The 21,260-nt window shown below is 48.9% G+C and overlaps 1 protein-coding gene across 3 annotated transcripts in view; it reads right to left on the reverse strand.

Moving 5' to 3' along the window:
* Nucleotides 1–21,260, reverse strand: part of CPNE2 (copine 2) — a 159,384-nt gene that overhangs the window by 41,352 nt on the left and 96,772 nt on the right. For all 3 annotated transcript variants that reach the window (XM_077831263.1, XM_077831265.1, XM_077831264.1), the window contains 4 exons: nucleotides 15,605–15,691; nucleotides 14,635–14,694; nucleotides 9,486–9,619; nucleotides 7,736–7,790 (listed from right to left, as the gene is read on the reverse strand). In XM_077831263.1, coding sequence (XP_077687389.1) covers nucleotides 7,736–7,790; nucleotides 9,486–9,619; nucleotides 14,635–14,694; nucleotides 15,605–15,691 — 336 coding nt within the window. The remainder of the gene's footprint in view (nucleotides 1–7,735; nucleotides 7,791–9,485; nucleotides 9,620–14,634; nucleotides 14,695–15,604; nucleotides 15,692–21,260) is intronic.

A 21,260-nucleotide genomic window follows, 5' to 3' on the forward strand; every position in this document is an offset into this window, starting at 1 on the left:
CTGTCTTAAAACAGGACCGTGGTCTCAGTGAGTAATGGCCATTTTGGTTTTGAATATCAGGAAAATCTGGGCAGTGCTGAGGACCCAGGACTAGAAGAGCAAGTTACATGTGGGAGTCCACCCCTGAACTGGCAGAGGGCTGCAGACCCAAGACTGAAATAAGCAAGGAGCGCTGGAAGAGAGGAAGAAGGCTCATTTGCCAGAGCTATGTGCAAAGGTCCAGCAATAAAACAGCACAAAGACTGCAGAACAGGACTGAGTCCGCTATTTTCTGGTGTCGAAGGTCCAGGGTTCGATACCCATAGCATCATTATCAACATGGCCACAGCCGAGCCAGTGGGAATTAAGGGCCCTTCGTTTCCATATATTCATTAAACGCTTGATCTTCTGGAATTCTCCTTTCTGAATGTGAACAGGAATGGAATCCGGAGTGTGAAATTATTATTAAGACCGTGCCCGTGCTGGGCTAGGGGTTTTACAAGCAGCTATGAAGACTCGGCCCCTGCCGAGATTACATCTCAGCAGTTTGAGCAGCGTGGCAATATGCAGCGAGAAACGAGCACAGGATGCATCTGGAGTTTCCATATTCTCTTCAGTCCCATTAAGTTTTCAATTTCTGGCTTCTGTCAGTCATAACAACCGGTGGGAGAATTATTCACTGCAAGTTGTTTACGGAGATTTGTCTCATTGAAACAGGTAACATGACAGACAGGAGTGCCATGTACTGGTTAGGGGGGCAGATGAATCATCTCCAAGGTGTATACTGGGACCCTGATCTACAGGCAGTCAAGTGGCATTCTGCCTGCATGCAGACCACAGAATCAGACCCAGCCCCCTGTTTAAAAACCTCACACAGAGAGGTGACGGAGAAAGAAGAGGCACAAAGAAGGCTGGAGCATATGGTCAGTCAATGTCATGTCACTCAAACACTTCCGACATACCCAAGCATTTTGTTATCAAGCCTTCTTCTCTTGGCTCCACTGGCCACAGACCAATATTGGACAGCACACCTCCACCCTGCCTACCCTACCACTCCCACCGTTGTCCTTACGGGAGGAGCTGTGTTCTCTGTGGAGAACGGCAGATCCCAGTTTTGCAGCTGAAGATTATTTGGTAACTTCAGCTAGAGCAGAAGCCAGCCAGAGCATGCATGGAGCAGGTCACCACGGCGCTCTCCATAGCTCAAGCTCCCCATTTGCTGTCAGATTGAACACCAGCTGTTGATGTTGATCCAGAAGCTGTTTATGGTTTGGGCCCTGTGCATCTCAGCTGAGTTGCTTGAGCTGTATGGCTGGAAGGGGCAGGGAGGGGGAAGAGAAGGGGAACGGAGTCTAGCAATGGCCTGGTCTATACTACGGTTAGGTAACTCTGTAAGTGTCCACACTAAAATGTAGCTCCCATCCCACCAATGGAAGTCGCCCACTACATCGACTTAATAACTCCACCTCCATGAGAGGCGTAGCGCTTAGGTCGATGTTAGGGTGACGCAGTGTCTGTGTAGACACTGTGTTACTTACATCACTTGTTCACAGCTGACAGCCCGAGCCGACTAAGGACTTCCTGCAGCAGACCACGAGGATCAGGGACAGCAGCGGGGCCCACACCAAGGTGGAGAGTACGAACTGGTTTTGGTGGGGGAGAGGGTGGCTGTAGCAACTGACTTATATGGAGGCAAATGGCTCCAGCTCTCAGCCCCAGGGCGGGGTAGGCAGGCTCCATCTGTCAATGCCCCACCATGCCCCACACAGTTAAGTTGGCGGAAGCGCTTCTGGTGAGGACACGCACCGCCCACAGAAGCAGCACCGCTTTAATGGCTGCAGTGGCTGTACGTTGACTTCATTTTGTAGTGTAGACATGCCCACACTGGAATTTGCTTCTCCCTTTGTCCCCCAACCAGAGCTGACTGACATCGGCCACGTCTCCACTAGGGAAACATGTTTAGACAGAGTGTTGAAAGGGGGGGAGGGAATAGCTCAGTGGTTTGAGCATTGGCCTGCTAAACCCAGGGTTGTGAGTTCAATCCTTGAGGGGGCCATTTAGGGATCTGGGCCAAAAATTGGGGATTGGTCCTGCTTTGAGCAGGGGGTTGGACTAGATACCTCCTGAGGTCCCTTCCAACCCTGACATTCTATGATTCTGTGAAAGGCCAGTGTGTCGTAGAGGGTCCTCGACCAGCTAACACGGGTTAGAACTCCACCAGCCTTGTCCACACTTGCATTTCAGCACAGTGTCTGACTCTCTACAAACACTCTTTTTTTCCCTAGGGAAGACAAGGCCAGTTAGGGCAAGTTGCAAGGCCTCTCTATAGTACTCAGGCTTTTTTCCAGAGGGGAAGATTTGACAGGAAAGTGCCCTGAGTTTCTTGTGATGGGCGAATAGTGTGGTAGTATTTTTTTGCACTTGCTCCTAGAGAACATGGTAGGTGCATTTTTGTAAGTAACTAAGTCACTGATGCGACCAACCACTTTATCTCCATGGGACTTTGTGGATGAATAATCAACAGCAGAGAAACTGCATTGAGTTTATCTCATACTGAAAAAAGCGTAAGGGAGAAAAGTCCAAGGGCTTGGCCAATTGGCTACAGAGCCGTTCACCTTTGGCCTGCAGGTTCAAGTCCAGGCTACATGGGTACTGATTTTAAGGGAATGTCTACACTCTGATTAGACCCCCACGGCTGGCCTGTGCCAACGGGCTCAGGCTAAGGGGCCATTTAATTGTGGTGTAGATGTTCAGGCTGCAACCCCGAGCTCTGGGACCCTCCTGCCTTGCAGGGTCCTAGAGCCTGGGCCCGAGCCCAAATATCTACACCGCAATTAAACACCCTTTTGCCTGAGCCCTACGAACCTGTCAGCTGGCTCGGGCCAGCCTCGGGTTTTTAATTGCGGTGTAGACAAACCGCCAGTGGCCCACTGATGGCTGTTTGATGGTGTATGGCAAACGGGTTAATGGTCTCACTCTAGGTCCTAGTAGACACCTGTCTATGCTGTATAACATCAGAATTGCCCCTTCGCTGACACTCAGAAGAGAGGCTAGGGTCTGAATGGGCAGAATTGCCCTATCATAGGGCCCTACCAATTTCATAGCTGCGAAAAACATGTCACAGACCGTGAAATAAACCCTTCCCCATGAAATCTGATGTCCCCTTGTTCCTGGGGGCACCCCAGGAAAGGGGGCTCCTAGCTCCGGTTGGGCAGGGGAGGGACAGGACTTGTCCATCTCCTGCACAGCTGCTCTGGGGGGGCGGGGTGTGTGGAGATCAGACCCACCTCAACCTCTGGGAACCTCCTGCAGCTGCAGGAAGCTCTGAGGTTCCTGCTTTTAGAGTCCAGCTCTGAAGGCAGCACAGAAGTGAGGGTGGCAATCTTGTGACTCCCCTATAACAGGTTTGCAACCGCCCCTGATCCCCTTTTGGGTTGGGACCCCCACGGTTACAACACCTTGAAATTTCAGATTGAAACGTCTGAAAATGTGAAATTTACCCATTTTCCAATCCTATGGCCGTGAAATTGACCATAATGGACCGTGGGGCCTTACCTATCACCTTTAGAGGTGGGCAGCCTTGGGGCACTTTGTCCCACCAGTGTGGGGGGAAATGGTGCAATCCAGGTGTTATGCATCCCGCTGTGCCCAATGCCCCGAGGGTGGGAGCCTGGTACAGCCCCCAGCGACAGAGCCTGGCTCCCTATCGCAAGCTATTTCAGTCTATGCCTTGAAGTCCCCGGTTCAATCCCTGGTATGTCTGCCAAGATGGCGGCTGTTCCACTTACACACCCCTGCCCTGCAATCCAGGGACAGAAGACTTGGATCTTCAGAGCTGGCACTGTGGTCCCTTCAGCCCATACTCCATTTGCTTCGGAAAAACCCTCCCCTTCCCCCATAGTGAGTATTTCAAAGATACCAAGGCTGCATGAACGAAGCCCATGCATAAAACCCTGATGGACTAGGGCAGAACAACGCGGGCAGGAAGAGTGCGCAGCGAGCCTGGGCAAGAGCAGCTAACAGAGCTGCTGCATCTCATTCCAGGAGCCAATTAGCAATGAAAACACTGGGGCTATTTCAGAACAGGTTTTAAAACACAGTGCAGAGTAGCAGCGAAAAGTAATTTTGAAAATTAAAGCTATTTTTCAGCCAACAGATGCTCAAAGCGACAATATCAGATAACCTTTCGTGAGACCCTAAGGACATGCACATCACTGGCCAAGGCAATCACAGGGACTCATGGTTGGAAGCTTTGCCGCCCATTCCTCCAGTCTCTATTACCATCTCCTGTGACACCACGGCCTAATTTAGGGCCCTATTATTTTGTACAATAGTCGCACCTAGAGGCCCTACCTAAGACTGGGACCTTATTGCACTAGGTGCTGTACAAATACATCGCAAGAGACCCTCATTGCCCTGAAGAGTTTCCCATCTAAACAGACAAGTGTAGGAGGGGAAATAGAGGAACAGGCAGGGTGAAGTGCCTTGCTCAAGGTCACACTGCACACCAGTGGCAGAGTCAGGAACAGAACCCCTACTTCTCCGGAGTCCCAGTCCAGTGCTCATGCCACTAGGCCATGACAACTCTGGGATCCTACAAACCGTGACTCCGGCATGCAGTCCTACTGACTTCTATGGCACCCTGTGGAGGAATTACTGCCGGCAGAAATGGGCCATTGGACTATACATTTTGCAGGGCAGGGCTTTCTTTTTTATTCCTCTGTAAAGCACCATCAAATCAGTACTGAGGGTAGAAATCCAGACGCTCCCCAGCTGGTAGTTTTCAAACAGAGAGATGGAAGAAAATCACTCGGAGGTATCAACTCAGGTAAAGGCCTGTCTTTAAAGCTAAGGTGGGTTGCAATCAGGGGTGCTGGAATGAGGGGGGGCACGGGGCCACAACCCCATCACTTTTACAAGTGGGAGGGCTTTTTACTAGCTGTAAGGGCGAGCGATGCGGGGGGGGAAGGGGAGCGAGTAGGGAGGCGGGGCCTCGGGGAAGAGGCAGCGCGAGGGCGACAGCTGGGGGGGAGGGGTGGTGCGCGGGCAGGGCCATGGTTCGGGCGCCCATGGCCCCTCCATTTTTAGGCAGTTTCCTCTGCTCCTGATATTGCAATACAAGGCGAGCATCAGAAAAACAAACATCTAAACCAACCTCTCTTTATAAGCCCTGCGGGACATAGCCCAGGGCATGTCCTGCGTGCCAGTGGAAAGGAGATGGGTAGAAATGACTGTAATGACTTTGCCCGGATGATTTGCAGTAAACGCCCTTCCTGAAAAGCCAAACTTTTCCACGGGACAATTGTGATTTTCCACGCGGAGAAGCGAAAGGATGGCTCCGATCTCACTCTCTGCCATGAATCTGACAAAGAGAGGGAGGAGAGAGAAAGGCCGAGTGCCTGACTCAGCCTCTCTGGCTGCCGGGCTAGCAACTCTTTTCCCGTGGGAAGGCATGTCCGGCCAGCCCCAGAGACTGGATGGGAGGTTAATTGATGTCCTAGATTGGTGCATTTTAAAGACCCAACACCTTAAAAACCAGGTTACATAGACCTCACTCAACATTTAGCTCCCTGGCCTTTGGTTATGAAGTGCACAGCTCAATAGGGCAGAAAATCAGAGATGGAAAAAGACCTGTTAGGCCATCTAGCCCGTGCCTACAATGTATTCTCCAAAGATTCAGTTCAAAGTGCTCCAGTATGGAGCCTCCAGATCTTCCCTTCTACAGCTCACAAACCTCACTGCCGAGAGTTTTGCTACGACTCCGATGTTTTGTTGCCTCAATCAATCCAAGGCCCATTGAAGTCAACGGAAAGATTACAAGGCCCCAAAGCACGCACTGTGTCCAGAAATGGGAGAGTCTCCCTTGCAGTACAAAGGGTGCCGGGGCTGGTGGAACGACCTGCTCACTAGCCATGCCACGATGGGCACTGCTGGGATGTCTCCACCATTCAGAAGCGGAACATTTCAGAGCGAGGGGGGTTAGTTAGCGGGCAGCAGCAATCCACCCACTGCGGACACAGAGAGCATCGCTCTATTCATGAGACACAAGCTGAAGTTTGTTTGACCATTGTAACGCCCCACATAAACATGCCTCTGAAGCCATGAGTGGAAACAATGGTGCCATCAGAATTCCCCCTCAGAAGGCCAGCTTTGGGTCACAGCCTGTCCATGATAATGAACTTCCAGAGTAACCACTTTTAAACAGCCTGAACTCATGTCACCTACTGACCCATTCGGTGGTCCTGAACATCCTCAACTCCTACTGATGTCACCAGAGGCACCCAGCGACTCATAGGATCAGGGCTGTAGACTATTTTCTTTATGGCAGGGTCCACATTGTCCTGTCTGAAGCACTATGCCCATTTATGGGGCTGGAGAAATAACAATTCCACTGAAAAAGGGAGGAGAAATGCATACTGAAATCTCCTGCTATAAAGGCCTCAGAAAGGCACAATAGGGTCGCAACAGGTTACCAATAAATCGCTCTCCCATGGACAAGACCAGGTTCCGAAGTCTGAGTGCCCTGTGCCCTCCGTTAACCAAAAGCAGAGATGTGGTAGTCCATTTAGTCTAGAACCCTGCCAGAACCAATCTGGGTACCAGTGAGATTTTGATCAGTGTACAGAGGCCAATATTGCATGAACACAAGAACAGGACAATGTAATGAACACAAATAACTGTGATGGGGAGACGCAGACAGGTTCAGTGTTCAGCCCGTGCTGTTCAAAAACACAGAGAGATTTGCTGTGTGCTAATTTACTACAGGTCTTAACACAACAAGATTCCATGGGCTAAATTCATCCATAGACACCAGAGGAGTTCCACCACGGACAAACGTGGCCCAGTATTTAGACAGAGCCAGAAACTCAGCAGGAGGATCACATACACTCTAAAATGCCTTCTCCTATATTCATGCACTGGCTCTTCCGTGAGCCATGGGTGTGAATTCTTTGGGATCTTAATTCTGCCAGCTGGTCCAAAGTCTCTGCAGGATGTTACAACAACAAACCGAAATGCGTGTTTACTGTGGAAACGCTGACTGGACTGGGTTTTGTAACGATGCTCTGAGCACCGCACCATATGTTAGGGGAGATGATTTTTTTTGGCATGTGCATTTGCAGAACCATGTCCACTTTAACCATTTGAGTGCCTACTCCCAAAGAAGATCAACATGGCTTTCGGGAGATTCGCTGAGAGCCAGCCCTGGAAGTGACTGGCTTTCAGCGCACCAGAGAACACGGACCGTACAAGATACAGTCCTTAAGGTGTAAAGATTTAAAACCTATGACTATCTTTCTGGGTCCATTTCCACACTCTACGTGTAAAACATTACACAACGGACATTCCCTTTCCAGGCCCCTTTAATTTTGTCCTCGGTGTCTGTCTGACACACTTACCAAGTGGGCCCTGCCACTTTCCCCAAATCACTCCTGCCTCGAGAGCGACTCAGTGGCTGACTAGGCCAATTAATGCCAATGCGGCTGCTCTAATGCCATCTTGAAAGGGAGGGAGAAATTGGCTGCCAGCCTCCCTCCCTTCACACACACGTACAATCATGTTTCCTTCTCCAAAGCTTGAAAACCAGAGCCCGTCTATCCCATCCCCCCCAGCCCATCCCCTGCATAAAAAGCTCTCGAGTTACAACAGGCAGCCATTCTGTTCTGAACCCTCAGGAAGTCACAGACAGCTTTATTCCTGCTCAAGTGGACGCATACATTTTAAACATGCAGAGCATATGGCAGGCAGAATACTTTACCTTCCAGTCTGGCGGTAACTGGGCACCAAATCCCAGAGCAGGAAACATTTTGTCTCTTAAAAAAAAAAAATACAACCAAAACAAAACAGGAAGTGTTACTGGATTTGCACCCCCTCTCCAAACATACAACAACATTTCTTCACTCATGAAAGGTCTGACGAGGCTGGAAGGTACTCAGCACCTGAAGTGGTCATTGAATACAGATCTGTGGCAGTCATTCCCAAGCAGACCCCAAATTGCGAGATTATCTTTTTAATATCGCATGGTTCTTAGGCCAATAGATGTGGGGGCTTTATTAGCCTTTGGGCTTTTCAGCCTTCTAGGGGTCACGCTTTCAAGCTTTGCTCTGCAGTCACAAGAGCCAGAAATTTCTTCTCTTTTTAAGTCGTGGCTGAGATTCTCACGTCATTGCAGGATTGCCGGAGTTTGGGGTTGAAGAAAAGCACCAGCTATTCTATTGCAAGGTTCCCTCTTGTAATCATGAGAGCTGGCAACACTGCTCCCAGGATCAGGCCCTAATATATTATCCAGTATTAGAATGCTGACGTTCCTATGATTGTTTGATTTATTGATTTTATGCCACACTAGAGGAACACACAACCGGTTAATCGAGGGACACAGGTACGTTAGCACAGCTGTTTATGGGAAAAGATACTAGGGCAGAGGGCATCTGCTTTTCAAACGGACAGCCCGCACACGGTAAGGGCTTGTCTACATGGAGCAGCAGTGCACGCTAGGGGGATGTGATTTCGAAGATGCACTAATGCATTGCACGCTGGCTGGTGGAGACTCTGCTGGTGCTCACTTAAGGTTCCCTAGTGCACTTGAACACTGCATCAGCAGGGACCAATTAATATGCAACACAGTTGTCTATTTTAGAAATCAGATCCCCACAGCTAGCATTACCCCACCATGTAGACAAGCCCTAATAAGGGTATGTCTACACTGGACGCGAAGCCCAGGTTTGACTCAGGTTTGAGCCCACGCCCCTCTTCTGTCCACACACAAATCAGTCTGACTCGGGTCTGTAAGCACTCAGGAGCTGGGTGCTAGGACTCTGCTAAGGGGATGGATCAGAGTCTGAGTCCTGCTGAGACTCAGGTCCAAGCCCGGTCATCTTGCAGTGTGGATACGGCTCAAGGGGCACACCGAAGTCAGGTGGCCTGCATAGTGCAGTGTGGACACGTTAGCACCATTCTGAGACCCAGGTCCAGCAACTATAAGACCAGGCTTACAATGGTCAAGCATGGGCTTGGAAACACGGAGTCCACAAGTCCTGGTCCCACAGACTGGGCTAAGAGTGCAGTGCAGACCTACCCCTGAGTGAGAGAATGGTTGGTCTTTGATGGTGTGAGGGCAGATGGGATTATTTTCGACACCCCATTTATGCTTGAATTCTCCTCTCCCCAGAAGAAGAAGAAAAGAGAGATTCACTTCTGTATTTATTTGGCAATTCATGGCTGAAACAACAACTTGAATTTGTGTCAGTTTTCATCCACAGATCTCAGAGCGTCACTTAAGCGGGTATTTAACCCCATTTTACAGATGGGGAAACTGAGGCACACAGAGGGGACGTGATTTGCCCAAGATATCGCAGTAAGCGAGTGCAGAGTCAAGTGCCCCACCCTGCTAAACCATGCTGCCTATGTGCACTAGCAATAGAGGGAACGTAACCTGCCAATATCCTACCGAGGGAAGAGAACACTCTGGGCCAAGCAGCTATGATCCAAATGGACGAGACAGTACTTACGAGTCATAGTCCTGAATGATCTGTCCGACTGCCCAAATAGCTGACAAGTATTCGTTTGTTCCCATGGGATTGATATAGTGCAACGAAGAGGGGTCCCGCGGATTCCCATTGGATGCTGTGAAGTCAATTCCGACCTGAATAGGAAGACAGAAGCACAGACCTGTAGAAATCTCCATTATAAATCCAGCTAATGGGTCTATGGACCAGGCAGAAAACTTCACTGTCTTCCCACCACCCCTTTCATGATGAATCATAGAACCAAAGGACTGGAAGGGACCTTTATCTAGTCCAGTCCCCTGCACTCAAGACAGGACTAAGTATTATCTAGACCATCCCTGACAGGTGTTTGTCCAACCTGCTCTTAAAAATCCCCAATGATGGAGATTCCACAACCTCCCTAGCCAATTTATTCCAGTGCTTAACCACCCTGACAGTTAGGAAGTTTTCCTAATGCTCAGTCTAAACCTCCCTTGGGGCAATTTCTTATGTCTTGCTTACAACACTCCTGCTAATACATCCCAGAATGATCACTTTTTTTGCAACAGCGTTACACTGTTCACTCATATTTACTTCATTTTCACTTGGGATCAGCATAGCAGTTTGGACAAAATGTAAACCAACCTCACCCCATGCCAAAATTTTTGAAAGTTTCTAGAAGTTCAATTCTTTTGCATAGGCTTTCCTACAAAGCTTAGTTGATTAAAACCAGAGTCTATTTGGTCTAGGTTTTACGCCTTCTGTGGCTCGGGTCCACATTTTTCAGAAGTGGCCACTGTTTTGGGCGTAACAGTCATTTTTGAGTGTCCCCTTGGAGGACCAAGAGACTAATTCCCAGAGGTGTTGAATACCAGTGGCGCATGCTGAAGATAATTTTCATTTCAGGTCCTCAGAAGATCTGTTAAAAATCAGACCCAAGATAAAGCAGATTAAATTGGGTGCCCAAAAATAAAGCATCTCAAGTCAGAGACCACTTTTGAAAATTTTTGGACTGAGCTTCTCCATGCGCTTGTGTGCTTCCTATTTACAGTCTGAATCAGAAGGACTGAAATACCAGAAGCAGTTCTCAGTGCTTCCACCTTGTCTGCTCCAAAGTGCTAAGCCCAGGAAGAAACTCCATGAGCCAAATTCAGCGGCGTTATCCCAGAGCTGAATTTTACTCTTCCTGTTCAGAGAAAGAGGAGAAATCCCACCGGTGGACAAGCAAACCTCAAACAATTGGGCCAGATCCAGAGGTGACATAAGTGATGGCGCAACTGGCAAATCAGTAAGAGCCTGAGTGTAACTTACACACCAAGAGCCGACTCTCCTTTGTCCTGCCCCTTGTACGGTCATAGTTCTCCCTCTGGCCAGATCTGAGCAGAGTACATCAAGACCCGTTACAAAATGGAAGGATGCCATTTAACATGCACTCTGCATTAATAAAAAGTGACTACAGAGGTGAGTGGGGGACGGAAAGGCATCAGCAGGAAAAGCAACCCAGGAAGGTGCAATTCCTACTAAAACCCAGCCCCTCCCACTTCCTTGGTGACTAAAATCATGCTCGCTTACCAGCATGCACCTCATCACCTGTGACATCAGCTCTGAGTTAGGCCCAGCCCAGTTAATGAGGCAAATTCACCCCCGAGTAACTGCACTGATGCCGGCTTACACCAGGGATCAGCTTGGCTCATGGAAATTCATGTCTCCTTCTCTTTTCTTTGTAGGGTTGGCACTTGGCACCAGTATTTCCAGGTCTCAGATAGGACGGAAATGCTGCCCAACAAGGTTTCTAGGTCACGCCCAGCAGAGGTAGCTGTGGGCCTGTGGGAACTGCCTCTTGTTACTCCAGTATTTTGGTTCGGGATGCAAACAAGGCAAGGCAGGACGCATGGATAAGCACAGCAGCATTAACCTCATCTTTCAGCTGCAGTCCGGTCAGCTCAGATTTTATCCAAAAGGGTTTGCTGATCTTTAAGTCGGAAGCAAATTAATGCTCTAGACAAAGAAATGGAAAGTGGGGGGTGGGAGGGAAGGCTCCTTGCGTTCCACTGGCTTTCCTCATTTTCCTGCAAAAGATGTTTATTAGACACAGAATCTAGTCTATGCAGGTTTTTAATGCCGAGCCCTTCAGTGCAGTATCCCATTCCCTGTCAGGGCACTAGCAGAGACAGAATGATCCCAGTGTTAACATTAAGGAGTCACGTTCACAGCTGTTGTTCCACCCTGAAACATACACGTGTATCTGTGTCAGCTTAGCAGGCAGAGGCCCCAGCTGCGGTCAGCCCTTGTTGCGCTAGGCACTGACGGACACTCCGTGAGACACCCAGGAGAGCTCATGATCGAAACAAAGGGCAGGAGGGGAAACAGTCTCGGGTTGGTGAAATGATTCTCCCCTGGCCGCACACCAGGACAAGGGAAGGAAACTTGTGTCTCCTGGCTCCCAGTCCCTGTCCTCTCTCTCCTCTTGTGTATATATAGACACCATCAACGCCTGCAGCATCACCAGTGGAAAATGAATGGGAACCAAGTGGGTAAAAGCTGATGAGTGTTTGTCTAAAGTTGTGAATTCCCCTCAGCACAAAGCCACTGGATGGGCTGGGAAGTGCCATTTTTAGAACCCCATTTCCTGATCTTCTCTTGCTTCCTTTCAGCATCTTCTTGCAGTTTTTCATGGTCTCCCGTGTCACCACGTGACTTTCAGGGCGGCACCAGGCCCTTGTCGACAGGCAGCCTTTCATAATTCGGGGTGCCCTCTCTCTGCAGCGGCTTCTCAAGTCATTACCCAGCAGTTGCTACTGGTAACTTAATCATAGAATCACAGGGTTGGAAGGGACCTCAGGAGGTCATCCAGTCCAACCCCCTGCTCAAAGCAGGACCAATCCCCAATTTTTGCCTCAGATCCCAAATGGCCCCCTCAAGGATCGAACTCACAACCCTGGGTTTAGCAGGCTAATGCTCAAACCACTGAGCTATCCCTCCCCGCAAGTTGGTATTGTGCCTACAGGATAATAAATGAAGAACTACCCTCCCTTACTGAAACACTAATCACAGAAACATTCCATTTAAAAAAAAAACGAACAACAAAGCTGGCCAATTACCGGTAGATCGTTAAACCATAGGGTGGATTTCAGCTTTTCATGCCGATGTACACAGGAGTTTGGTGTTACCAGTAAACTTAGTCATTTTCCCTTTTGTTCCCTCTTTTGCTCTAAGACCTTAACACAACAGTTGAGCTGTGTATAAAAAGCTCTGGCATTCATTTCTGTTTCTATGGTAACTCTTCCTTTCCCCCCATCTCCTCCTCCCTCGCCTCCTATGTCTTTTTAGACAACAAATAAAAATTGGCATGCTGCACACACACACGGATCTCTAGATACTGTACTAAAAACCGGAATTTTCAGAAATGGGGGGGGGAGGGGGGTGGAACATCCATTTTAGTAAGCAGTTAAACTCGAGGGCAGTCGTTTCTTCTCGAGTTGCTCCTGACAAATCACGTGCACGCTGGCTCAAACAAGAGGGGCTAGAAATGCAAAGGGAAACACCAAAATTCTCCCATTACATCCAAAGCGTACGTCAGCAACATTCCAAACGAGTGAATTCCACTCAAAAAATCAGATCAGCTTTTCAAGGCAAAATTAATGTAAACCCCCAACCAATGACCGCGAACTTCAGAAGAAGATCTAGAGATTCAGCTGGGTTAGACTAAAGCCCCAAAGAACTTGGAGCCGTCTTTGAACTTCTCAGGTCTGTAGGGAGTTAGCTGGAGCTGTCTCCAAGAATGGCTCTCTCCCACATGAGACTCCCAAGGCTTCCTGGTTCATCTTCAGGCAACACAAGACTCCAAGAACAGGGTCATTTGTAGTATTTTACAGCATTTCCACTTCAAGCTGAAACCAGGAAGTGCAGAGGCAGAGGCCAGTGTGAAAAATAGTGGGGAGAAGTTAATGGATCTTTTTCAAACCTCAAAAAAAGGGCTGGTAGTTTTGAGTGAGGGATCTGGGGGAAGTTTGATCTTCATTGATCTGGAAAACTGCTCCGTGGTTCTGATAAAAAAAAAAAAAAAAGTCCGTCCTCATTTCCCCCCGTACATCCTATGAAGTAGCACAGTGGAGAATTCCAGGGACCAGACACAGAAGAAAGATCATATGTATTCTAATTTCCTGCAGGATTCCAAGCTGTTCAAACCTGAACAACAGTACATTTGCCCAGGGCAACAATGAAGGTTTGTCACATGTTGGAGAGTTAACAAATTGAGCCAAACAAAACATAGCTCAGCTCATCCAAACACGCAGGCCCAAAACGAGATGGAGAGAGGAGGTGCGGCACCTCTTGAAGAGGAAGCAGAAAAAAGGCTACTCCATACTGGGTGTACTGGGAAGCGGCTGGCTTCTTGGACCATGGACAATACCTGTGAGACATTCTGACCGACAGATACACTCCTGAGAGTATCAGAGACATGCCTGCAAACGAACGGGACTCAGAGCTGGAGAAATTCCAGCCGCCAGGGAGACCTTCTGAGAGGACTGCTTGGGTCGCATACCCAGAAAAACGTGATCGTGGATCCAGCAACAGAAATGCTTGGGTAACTATTGACCTAGGAAGCACGTACAGTCACTATGACTGGGTGTGCGCATTCGTGATAATTATGCCCAATTTGTGCCAACTGTGGTCAACAAAAACGATTTAGCGAATCCTGACATTCTTCAGGCCATAGGTGGCGCCTGAGTGAGCCTGGAGGAAGCCTGAAAGCCTTCAAATCCAAAATCAGCTCCTGATGTGGTCTCACGGGGACAAACCAGTCACTATTTATGCGGGGGCAACTCACTCTTCTTAGAAATGGGAAGAAGTTGCACTGGCGAAAAAAATCACAATGCACTAGGGTAGGTTGTGTTTCTGCTAGGGGGTTTCCGTCGGTGCAGAGACATCTGTGTAGCTCTGCTGGTGGCTAAAATCCTCGTCCTGACAAAGGTTAAGGGTGAAGACAAAGGCTTCTGAGCTACTATAAAGGACAAGGTGCTGTAGGAAGGCTAAACACAGCGAGCTTCCAGTGACCTTTAAAAACGTTTGCCCAATGCGTATGTTAGTGCACAGACCCCAGCCCAGAGCTCCCGATCAATTACGTTTTTCATTCATTACACCTGATGGACAAAGAGCAGCAAAAAATACTTACAGTAAACATTAACTGGCAGCCCCCAAGGATGTAGTCCAGGAAGGAGTAATCCCTGGTTATCTGAAAGAAAGAGGAAAGAAAGACTTTCAAAGCCGCATTTCAGCACCCTTCATCATCAGTAAAGTCCTGGAAGGCTTAGAAAAAACAAAAAACATTGTGTAACTGTTGAGCAGCTGACATTTTGACCCCTTCTCTCAAACTCTTTGCTCGCAGGATGAAGCAAATGTGGAGAAATGTCTGGATTTCCTGAGGCAGCCTTTCATTTCTACATCAAAACCAAAGGTGGCGCCGTTGAAAGGTGCCCCCGTGTCAGCAGGATGACCGCCATCTTGAACTGGGCACCTCCCGAGCTCGAAATGTGGCGTGAAATCATGGCTTTATCCCCCTCAACCCCTAAGAATTATCGGGGGAGGATTACGTTTTATTTATGACCACTCGGGATATTGCGCACGGCCTTGCAGCCTAAAACAAGTCAGGGCCAAGCCAGTAATTGCACAACTCCCCATTCCACATCCCCCTTCTTACCAGCTTGTTATTCTCCCGCTTCTGGGTGGATTCCAACAATTTCAGAAGGTCGTTAAACAGACCAGAGACCTCTGCTCCTTCTCAGGAAGGTTATTGCCATAAAGCAGGGGGTGGCTTGCCACCAGAGGTGAAAGCAATGGACACAGCAACACGTCCATTCATGCGGTCCTGCTCCACAGAAACCTTTGATACTCCACGCTCTGCCTAATTCTACAGAACCCTTCGTACCGCACTGCTGCAGCATCATGACTGCATACCAATGCGGCGGCACGATTTTTTACGTCTTGCTGTGCGAGCAGAGGAGCGTCGCTTTACTAGTGATTTGCATCCGTTGGTCCATCAAGGTTTTTCTAGTGGGATTTTGCTCCTGAACTCTCCTCCGATCTGGGCACCTCCTCCCCTCCCACCCAACAAGAGACAGGGTTTTTAAAAGCTTTGCACTCACTTTGCAGGATTTCACAATGATGACGCCCGAGTTCTTGTAATTCTTTTTCTTCTTTTGTTTTTTGGGGTTAATGCATTCTAATTCGAGCTGTAACAAACAAGACACACAGCACCCCATGTGAAAGCCAAGTTCCGACAAGGGCTGGCCATCCCATTCAGTGTAGGATAGCAACCCGGAAGTCTGGAGCTCATGGGCACGCTAGCTGATCAGTCACCTAAGTACTTCTCAGCCAACAGCTGAGTCTCCCAGTGTAAGCCAGCTGCTGCAACAACCAAAAACATCTCAGAGTAATTAATGGTTAATATTATTCTTCATTTTTAATGATTTTTCATCTTTAAAACAATAAAAAACATTTTACCCCACTGCAGCACCTTCTGCCCAGGGATTTCAGAGTGCTTAACAGGCACGAATGAAGCTTATGAGTTATCTCTATTTGACAGTGGGGGGGATAATGGCGTATGGAGGCTGAGGCCCACTTGGGTAACCTCTAGTTTTTGAGTACCCATCTGGAGAACCCTTGGGAGTGATTTATAGAGGTGCTCACACCCACTAATTTCTGTCCCCAATGTAGCACTCACCTTGGGTTATCTAAGGGGATGTGAGGGGGAGAGAAAGCCATTGCAAGTGGGGAATGGGGCATCGTTCCTTGGGAGTTCAACAATCTGCTCCAGTGTGAAGGAACACATATGCTCTTCAGAAACCAATTCAATCCAGCAGCAATTTTTCAGCAGTAACTGGATAGGGAGAGCCTCTTTCAGAAGCAGAGATGCCATCCCAGCTTTCCCTTCAGTAGTTCTAATGATTGGTCACCCTTACTTAAAAATGTGTGCCTGGTTTCTCGTGTGAATTTGTGTTGCTTCAGCCTCCAACCCCTGAATCTCAGAATGTGTTTTTTCCCCCTTGCTAAATAGCTGCCTACAAACAGAAATCTCTTCCCCGTGCAGGTATTTGTAGACCATGGTCAAGCCACCTGTGACCCTTTTCTTGGATAGATTGAGCTTCGGAAATCTCGCATTGTGAGGCATGGTTCCCAGACCGTGAAACGTTCTTATAGGTCTTTCCGGAGCCGTTTTCCCCAGTTTCCGCAGCTTTTTTGGGGAAGCGTGGACACCAGACCCAGACGCGGCATTCCAGAAGTGGGCTCCCAGATGCTATATATAGGGGTAATACCACTACCCTACTCCTACTTGGGGCTTCCTGGCTATATATCCAACTATTGTATGTTGGGCTGAGAGGGCTTCGCGAACATCAGTGCTTCAGAAATAAGGGACAAGCCAAAGCCACATTTAAAGGAGAATAAAACTCCACCCCAGACAGAAGCCAGAGTCCTTCCCCAGGTAGGGCTGTACAGGCCCATCATGAGAATCTTTAGTGGCCGGGGTCGTGTCCAGTCTGAGTATCAGCATGTAGCAGGCTCAGTGGCATCACCAACGGTCCACGTGCAATGGCAGAGCCAAGGAGGGCCATAGTTCCACCCACCCAGGGATTCCCAGAATGGCTTCTCATCCTCCAGACAGGCACACGGGGAGACAGTTCAGTGGCCCGCAGGCACATGCAGCTCCTGGGTGCCGTGTAGCACGCTATCTCGGTTAACCACCATTGCTCATCTGCAGCTCCCTTCATCCAGCGGCCCACGTGACCCAACTGACAAACCAACCCCTGGCTAGAGTGAGCACAGAACCTGGTCACAGAATCAGACCCAGGGTTGGACATGGCCACTTGGCTTGAACCGAGACTGCCTGCGTTTGGGAATGGAGTGGGGGAAATCCTGACACCTAACCTAACCCGAGCCTCGGTCCCAGCAGAGATGGTGCCTCAATCCCCTTCCCAGAGATTCCGTTAAAGTGCCCAGTGGGTCTAACTGGTAAGAACTTAGCTCTAATGACCAATATTCGTTTCCTTCCTCAGTGTTGGGTTGCTGGCTCCTCATCTCTGCTCTCTTTGGAGATGGAATAATTCCCTTTCAGCAGAGAGCTTGTTACTTTGTAGGGTCAATCATGTCCTTCTCGTCCCCAGATTACATCAATTTAGCTCCCTCGGCTTCAGATGTCTTGTCCTCCAGCCTTGCCTCAATTTTTACTGTCCTTCAGTTTCTCCTACTTTCTTCCCCAGATACTTTAGGGGAAAGGATAGATACCTTTCCCCTAAATGGTCCCCCCGCCCCTGGGACCAGATTTTCAGAGAAGGCTCAGCTCCCCTTTGGGCACCTAAATCAATAGCCAGATTTTGAAAAAAGCTCAGCAAAGCCGGGTTTTGAAAAGGTGGTTCTGACCCCACCACTGAGATCTTTAGAAAGAGACGTTGACCAGCTCTGGGTACTGAGCCCTTGAAATTTTAGTCCATAGCGACGCCCTTGTATGTTTAAGATCACAGCTTTATAAACATATTTCCAACATAGGGCAAAGCTGAACGGAGAAAGTATAAACCCAGCCCCTTGGCTTGGAGTTAGCAAACACAGGCATGTTAAGGGGAATCAAGACCTAGTGGGAAACTGAGTCTGGATAATATTGCCAAACAGGTGCCATGGGAGTGCTGTTGTATATTCACACAAAAAGAGCAGAGAGACACTGCTGATGGCTTCAGCTCCTGGGGTCTGCAATAAAGAGGCTGTCTGAGTTATTTACAGCAAGTAGTTGTATTAGGAGCACTGGGCACTAGACAGAGCAGAAAGCAGGAAACAGACAAGAGTCCAAGCTGGAGGAAGGTAGAGGTTGATTAGTCACTGGGTAAACCAGTGTGTGTACTTGTTCTATTTATAAGCTGTTACAGAGACGTGCCCCAGCCCCTTCCCCCCTTTCTCCATAAACCTTCCCTCTTCCCAGACGTATGTACAGTAAAGGTGTGTCATACACAGTAGATCTGGGAATGTCACAGTCTATCCTTTACACTGTCTTCTTGAACAGTTATTGTGTAGCAATAACTTGGCTCTCGCCAAGATCAAGATGTTATTCTCCGAGGCGGTGTACATACAAGTAAGTAGAAGGCAGTTCTTAACCTATCTGCCTCGCAATCTACGGGATAGGAGTGTTATTATTCCCATTGTACAGGTGGGGTTTTCAGTCAGAGAGAGAGTAAATGACTTGCCCAAGCTCTCGCAGATAATCTGTAGCAGAGCCAGGAATCAAACCCAAATCTCTTGAGGCCCAACTTTAACCATCCTCCTTCTCTGCAGTATCGCTTCATCTCTACAAGCGGCACCACAGAGCCAACTAGTAGAGGTTAGAGGGACTATCTGTAGATGCAGGCATGGACAGGAGTGAGAGGCTACCCTTCAGGAAGAAGGACTAAGCAAAGGGAGAGACACAGAGGAAAGGAGGAGTGTGACTAGATCAGAGAGAATCCACATTATCGACAGGCATCATTCCAGACAGCCAGTAAATTAGACCTTGAGTCATCTGCAAGTGGGACCGAACTTCAGCTGCCCTAAGCACTGTGGCTCTCACAGCTTTTATAAAGAATCATAGAATATCAGGGTTGGAAGGGACCTCAGGAGGTCACCTAGTCCAACCCCCTGCTCAAAGCAGGACCAATCCCCAACTAAATCATCCCAGCCAGGGTTTTGTCAAGCCTCACCTTAAAAACTTCTAAGGAAGGAGATTCCACCACCTCCCTAGGTAACGCATTCTAGCGTTTCACCACCCTCCTAGTGAAAAAGTTTTTCCTAATATCCAACCTAAACCTCCCCCACTGAGAATATTTGGCCAAGTATGTCAGAAATCTTGTGTCATCATGTAGGTCAAGTACCAGCACATTTTCTGGGAAGAAATCCCAGGGCAGGAAATGAATCACTCAATAGTTTCCAGTTATTTTAATGAGAAACAACTTTAAAAGCTGCCTTGGTTTGGAGAGAGAATGTGGCCGGAGGGTGGGGCAGAGGCCTGGACATTTAGGTGCAGGAGATTCCTTAGCATTTGGGGGTGGTTAGAACCACGCCGATCCCAGATGCACTGCAGTGAGCAGACCTAGGGTGCGTCTACACAATAGCAGGGAGCTGTAATTCCCAGTTTAGGTAGATGTACACAGACTAGCTCTGCTCGAGGTAGCGCCTAAAAATAGCAGGGTGGCGGTAGCGGCCACTTGGGCTAGCTGCCCGAATATGCACTCAGGGGAGCGGCTGGAGTTGTACGCAGGAGGGTAGCCTGTGCCACGCTGCTAATCTTAGCGCAATCGCTCGAGCAGAGCTGGGGTGGGTGTGTCTGCCCAAGCCAGCACATTTTAACACTACCCCTCCGTTCCCGCCACAGGGCCAGTCTGCCGGAGGCTTTGTACGGACAAAGCCACTTGACACATGTGTGGAGCTAGCAGCTACTTTAATGGCGGCCTCTAAAATTGTACTTAGATGCCAGATCCCAGACAAAGGAGAGTAGGGGTGCCTGTCTGAGAGAAGCTTTTAGCACCAGGTGGAAATACTCTTCTCATTATCCTGCAGCACTGGAATGGGGCGTCTTCGCTAAAACATGCATTTCTGTATGCAGCAAAGCATCTTCTGGGATTCGATGCAGGTGCAAGTGAATGGTCTGAGCATCAATTCTTTCCAGCCCTCTCAGGATATTCCCTACTGCTGTGAAGAGGGACAAAAATATGACATTTATGGGCATAGTCCCCCATGAGAACTCGACAGCAGTAGCCGGCAGGTCAATGGGAGGTCTGGGCTCATGCTATTCTGTATGTTCAGGTCTAGCTGTCAAAGGAGATGGACACTCGCTGGGTGTTAGGATGTACGTGAATTACAGGCTCCACTCTGATTCAGTCTCCCAGGGACAGTGCAAGTGGCGTTTTAAGTTATATTAAAGCAAGGACAAAATTAAATGAAAGAGAATCAGACCCCTTCAAAAAGCCCCGAAAGAATCAAAACGAGGAAATGCCGGCAGAGCAATCCAACCGGAACATGCAGGATGCAGAGGAATCTCACCGCACCAACACCCGCCCAGTTCATCTGAGATCACGGCCCAAGACCTGCGCTTCTCTGTTGGGCAGCCAACTCTGAAGCCTTCACTGGGTCTGCACAAGTCATTACACCTCTGTGCCTCAGTTTCCCTGTCTGTAAGACAGGGATCATGACGCTCACCCACATCACAGAGGAATTTGTAGGGGAGGTAATTAAGGCCTGCACAGTACTCGGAAGGTGGATGGAACTCAAGGAAGTGTTTAGTAGCAGGGTTACTGAAGTTGAACGTGGGTTTTGTAGCTAATGCAGTCGGTTGGGAATCAGGGGAAATAGGTTCGATTCCAAGCTCTGACAGACTTCCTGGGTGGGGTCACTGTCCCTCTCTGTTCCTCATATGGGATAATTCTTACCTTCTCCCACCCTGTCTGGTCTATTTAGACGGGGAGTTCTTTGGGGCGGGCACTGCCTCTCATGGTGTGTATATCGATACTGGCACTGGATTTCCCGTTCAGGTAGACAATAGTCGCAGCGGCGCGAGCGGCTAGCCAGCGGACTACACACCTAGGATCTCGACGAGGGTCACACTCAGGGTGGCTCCCACTGCCACGGCTCCCCTGCTATTTTTAGTGCGTTAGCTCAATCAGCACTAGCGCGGGTATGTCTCCTGGAGCTGGAAGTGTGGACGTACCCAATGTGTATGGACATGGCCCAGCACAATGAGGCCTAATCTTGGTGTGATTGCAGTACAAATAAATAACCACCACCCAG

This window comes from Eretmochelys imbricata, chromosome 12 (genome assembly GCF_965152235.1).
Source record: "Eretmochelys imbricata isolate rEreImb1 chromosome 12, rEreImb1.hap1, whole genome shotgun sequence".
In the NCBI taxonomy this organism is placed as follows: Eukaryota; Metazoa; Chordata; order Testudines; family Cheloniidae; genus Eretmochelys; species Eretmochelys imbricata.